The following is a 5,832-nucleotide window of genomic DNA, read 5'->3' on the forward strand; positions in this document are numbered from 1 at the left end:
TTCATTAAACAGGCGTTGACAAAAAACTCTTGTTACTAAATTTTTCCCGCTGCGGGTTAAAGCTTAAAAAGGGTTAATTACACGTATCTTTATCGTGAAATTCTTATGGTCGAAAAGTTCTGTTTTTTCATCAGCAAAAACCGACAAATAATCGACTGCTTTTTCAGTGATGTTTTTTCTTGTTTACTTTTACTTCTTCTAAAGCGTCCTATCAAAAACGATTTATAAAATTTCTTAGTCTACAACCCTAGTTAGCATCTAAACACTAAAATATAAATACAAATAAACTTATATTTAAGCAAAATGAGCAACTTGAAAGAACGTCTCTGGTAGTCCTACAATATTTCTCCTATGTACTTACAATAACTTCTTTTCGTTTCCCAATGTATGTAACCTTATACAAAATTGAGGTTTTAGGAAGTATTTCGGGTAAATGTTTCAATAGAAATTTCTTGTTAAAACCAATACCTGAATCAATAAAGTTAAGATTAGCTTAACAATTTTTCTTACATTTTTCGTGACATTTTACTTTGTTGAGCCTGTTGACAGCTCTTTTATTGTCTTTTTAATTTTATGGTAGTTATGATACATAATTAATATTTAGTGCTCGAAATGGCCAGTTAAGTCTCCGTCTGGTCATGATCGTAGTCGTTTTAAAAATATACTGGTTATAGTTATAGTTTATCACGAAAGATAACGAAAAGTACAGTTCCATAAAGTGCACGTGACAAATATTTTACACGGATGACCCTATGCTTCTGTCCCCCAATTCTCCTGATTGTGGGTGGGAAACCTTTCGGTTGAAGAGCTAAGCGCGCCTCTTTTTTCCCCTCCATGGTTGATTGCTCCATGCTAACAGTAACCTCTGACCTGTTAAAAGATGTTTTTTTTAATAATTACTCCTAAAATATTTAATTACGCAATATTGAACCATTCTTCATTTTTAATTAAAAAACTAGCTTTCTAGTGCGTTCTTAGCGATTGGAAATTATGGTAACAATCCTCTCTAACTTTCCAAATTCTGAAACGCCCTCTATTGTACAAAAAAGAACAAATTACATGAGATTATAATATAAATATTAACATTCTTGAAACAAAAGTGGCAAAAACCTGTTAAATAAGTAAGGATTTTTAAGAAATTTAATTTCTACATCTCTCTCCTTCTGTGGGAAATGGATTTCTACGGATTTCTTTGAAAAATCATGTTGTAATGCCTGATCAAAAGACCAAAATACTCTATTATCAATTTTCCTCAGTTGGTTCAGTATCAGTGGCCAAAGTTGAACAAAATTTAGTATAGTATTTTTCTTAAAAAACATTGTCGGTTTATTGGTTCGCAATGTAGTCGAAGGATCAGGTTGACTGTCATTACTAGGATGATAATATAAGCGAATAAGTAGATTAGTCCATTAGGAAAAGGGATAAGCACTAAATTAATTTGAAGAAATTAAAAAACTTACAAATAGTTAGTACCGATAGGTCTTCGATCAAACGAAAAATTAAGATCTATCGCTACGAGCTATTTGTAAGTTTTTAAATTTCTGCAAATTGATTTAGGGTTAAGCTATTTTATTAATGGACTAATCTACTTATTCGCTAAGTTTACTATCCTTTGCAATGCAGTTCATGGTTACCTTCAACTTAAAATGTCATATTATTAACTTTGCCGTAAATTATATTCAACCAACGTTAACTATTTTTTTTTTCATTTTAATGAATTAACGAAAGTGGAATTATTTGTAAATATATTCCATAAGAAATGGTTTAAAAAGGAAAATAAGTCAGAAATAATGAATTGTGATATTAGGGGATTCGTATCGAACGTTCAGAAATTAAAAATCTTTACTGTTATTGTTACATGGTCGTCCCTATTGGTAGAAGAAAGGACCGGTCTTAAAAGGGTTAAAGTTCGATAATGCACGGGATCTTGGTGATAAGCAAACCCAAGATACCATACTTTCTAGGTGTGCTCAAACACAAAGAGTTCTAGCGCGTGCTTTACAAGTACAATATTGGGTCTTTTAACGGACCTTCAAGTGGTTGTTGCTGGTGTATTTGATGTAAGATTTGTTAATTGGAGGTTTTATGGCTTGCGTAAATCTCGATAATATTACTGATTGAAACAAAACAGCTTCAAACTGTTGGGTTTGAATAAAAAATTCGCTGGGCGCATCTCGGTATGAATCGTCCAGAACATTAGCCGGTGCTAGTCAAACCTGAAAGGTTCCAAATTTTTTGTCGTGCTAAAATCAATAATTAGCTAAGTTATTATATGATTTTTATTTGTTGCGTAACCGTGGGTTTCAACGCGTGAAAGAATCTCCAAAACGGTTTCCTTTATCAAACACGTCCAATTTATTTATTAGTTCCTACTTATTACTGTTTCGGGATTAAACCGTTTCTTAGGGAAAATATTTTCAAATAATTCAATGATATTAAAGTTACAATGAATGAAAAATTAAGTAAGATTGGATTTTAAATATGGCAAAATTAATAATATGACAGTCAACCTGAACCCGCGAGGCACAAAACTTAATACACGTTATAATCTATAATAAATTTAGTCAATCTTTGACCACTGCTACTTGACAAACTATAGGAGCTAAAAAAATTAGTAATAAAGTATTTTGTTCCGTTGACCAGGCTAAACAGGACATTTAAATTTTATATTAAATCATAGAAAGCTGATTCTCACAAAAGAAGTGCGATGTCCTTTAGTTTGTACTTAATTTGACCTTCAATAATATCTTGAACCTGTGGAAACGAGAGCATTGTTTGGTAGAGCAAAAACACGAGAACCACCAATGGTCTAGAGAGTGGGGAGTAAAATTGTCGGTTAGTGTTAATTCAGTTTTTCGCCTATCGGCCGAAGTACCGCATATTATTCCCCAAAAAAGCTTAGTTTTCACCCCCCCCCCTTCTTGGTCTCTTTTTTACTCCTCTTGGTTGGGAAGGGATATTGAATAAATCAGCGACACGTACCAGGTGATGTTTCATATAACCAGTTATTCGATGTAACTTTACATTCTACACATACCTCTCTCTAGTTAAATACAATACGGACATTTAAACGGTATACCACAATATAAAGAGATCATATAAAAATATATTACGCGTGATGATTGAAGATAAGATTGAAAAAAAAGTAACGTTGATGTCCGTCTTTGCAGAAGTTCATTTTTATATTCTTTTATGGTATAATATATTTCATATATTCAATGAAATAATAATAATAATAATAATCAGATTTGCTAATACCCAAGGCACCACCTTCGGCCTTATAGTCCAGTAACCTTGTCGCCTGAAAGGGGAGGTACCTTGCGTCAAATCCGGTAGTTCTGATTTTTTGCTGACTTGTTTATGATGTTGGCACAATAAATAATCCAACTTTGAGACCTCGAGCGCCGAACGCAACCTTGTCATAAATCGAAAAAACCGCGAAATTTTAGACTTTTTTTCAGTTTTTGGCGATTTTAAGCCTGAAGGACTAGTTTGTTGATAAAACCTACGCAGTACGTTTTCAAAGTAAATTAAAATTGCTACAATTTGAGACTCCGAGCGATGTAGATCAAATTACCCCCGACCAATTTTGTTTTTATTTCAGTTTTTGTCTGGCCGGCTAGGCCATGACGTGAGTGCCGTTTGAATTCAAAATCTACAGAATGTCGGAGCCCAGTCCCAGCGTGGGTTTCTGTTTTATATGTAAGGAGACTTTAAGTGAAGGTAAAGTGCGGTTAGTGAATTAAAGAGGTGTATAAACCCTAATTGCGTCGAGTATTTATCTTAAAAACCGCGAAAATTAGCGTTTATTGAAGGATGTGATTGAGATATATGTGCATAGTGCTTGTCAGAAGAAATACACCAATCCGAAGTTGATCAAAGTAGCTGTTCGCCGTGGATAATAAAATGTTACGCCATCAAGGGCCACGAGATCAGTCTCTGAGCAGTTCAATTTCAGATAACACTGTTTAATATGTGGAGACCAAATAACTGAAGAGTTCCTTGTGGCTGAAAGAAAGAATAATCCAGAAAAAAGGAACAAGGTCTGTTCGTGTCCAGTTTAAAGGGACCAGCAACTATTCCCGAGAGGGAGACTGAAGCTAAACGGTCATCGTGTTGAATGAATACGCCAAGATATAGAGAGCGAACTGATGAATACACTTTATTTCTTATAATCTCGACTATATACATTGTATATAGGTATTAAAAAACGAATTTGGCACATGTTTATACATTTTTAAGATAAGATTAGATTAACAAAATTAAAGCAAAGATCAAAAAATTAGATTACAACACGACCCGAACATTCTCCCGCCGTTGATATAAGTATATCAACCATGATCTGTTGATTGCTGAGGGTTCAACTCTTCTTCACCATCAAATGGTAACAGGCAGAGTTTTACGATTGGACGCTTCAGTTCTCCTGTGCTTGTGCGTAAAGTAACGACTCGAGTATGCTCGTCCAGACCCGGGTGAATCTGGATGACTCGGGCCAGTGGCCAACTTGAGGAGGGCGTGACATCCGACTTGACCAGAACCATGTCTCCAACCTTGATGTCGCGCTGTGGTGTCATCCATTTTGGCCGCTGTTGCAGTCTGGTAATGTATTCTCTCAGCCAACGGGTTTTAACATCTTGTTGTAATTTCTGCAGCAGCTGCCATCTGCCAAGCTTAGACATTCCCAAATGCGAGAGATCCAGGTCGGGAACAGACTGCATTGACTCTCCAACGAGGAAATGACTAGGAGTCAGGACTCCTAGATCAGTTGGATCGGATGACAGTGGCATCAAGGGTCTGGCATTGAGACATCCCTCGATCTGTGTAGTGACAGTGGATAACTCTTCGTAAGTCAAGAGAGTTTGACCAATGACCCGACGGAGATGATATTTTACCGACTTCACTCCTGCCTCCTACAATCTGCCGAAGTGGGGAGCGCCAGCAGGATTGAAATGCCACGTGATGCGTTCGGCGGAGAGGTGATTCACTACAGCTTCATTGTGGATGTTAGATTGAATTAACTTTGTTAACTCTTTTAACTCCTTCGCTGCTCCGACGAAATTCGTCCCGCAGTCGCTGTAGATATCGCTCGGTCGCCCACGTCGGGCAGTGAACCTAAGTAGGGCTGCAATGAAGGCTTCGGTAGACAAGGAAGACACGATCTCCAAGTGAAGTCCTTTCGAGACGAAGCAGACGAAGAGGGCAATGTACGCCTTGTAGGTGGTCTTGCTTCTTGGAGAAATTGGTCGTAGAAGAAATGGTCCGGAATAGTCCACCCCAGTCCTGGCGAAGGCACGAGAAGACTGTAACCTCGCTTTCGGAAGATCGCCCGTTATTTAGGGGTATGGTCTTTGCTCGTTGTCTCGTACAAACAACGCATTTCCGGATCTGATGTCGAATCGCATCGCTTGCCTGAATAATCCAGTATTTCAAGGACAGGATTCCATGGACTAGTTGAGCTCCGGCATGCAGACGTTGCACGTGAGCCTCTTGAATTATCATATCGGTGAAGCGATGATGTCGTGGTAGCAAGATCGGATGTTTAATAGCAGAACTGAATTCAGCTTGACGAAGTCTTCCTCCGACTCGTATGACACCCATCTCATCGATTTCCGGATTAAGGCTCAGGATCTTGCTGTCTCTGTGAATAGGGGTTCGATTCTCCAAGGCTCCAATGTCTTTGGGGAAGGCAGAGGCTTGAACGAATTTGATCTATACCCTCAAGGCTGATTCCAATTCTATATATATATATATATATATATATATATATATATATATATATATATATATATATATATATATATATATATATATATATATATATATATATATAGG

The 5,832-nt window shown here is 36.9% G+C and overlaps 1 protein-coding gene across 1 annotated transcript; it reads right to left on the minus strand.

Moving 5' to 3' along the window:
- Positions 1 to 4,910: 4,910 nt before the first annotated feature.
- Positions 4,911 to 5,598, minus strand: LOC149923335 (uncharacterized). The gene is made up of 2 exons (XM_090160918.1): positions 5,367 to 5,598; positions 4,911 to 5,311 (listed from the first exon to the last, which is right to left on the minus strand). The coding sequence occupies exons 1-2, from the start codon at positions 5,596 to 5,598 to the stop codon at positions 4,911 to 4,913; spliced, it is 633 nt and encodes a 210-aa protein (XP_090017044.1).
- Between the last annotated feature and the right edge of the window lie 234 nt (positions 5,599 to 5,832).

This window comes from Leiobunum rupestre, chromosome 10 (genome assembly GCF_980474605.1).
Source record: "Leiobunum rupestre chromosome 10, qqLeiRupe1.1.hap1, whole genome shotgun sequence".
Lineage (NCBI taxonomy): Eukaryota > Metazoa > Arthropoda > Arachnida > Opiliones > Sclerosomatidae > Leiobunum > Leiobunum rupestre.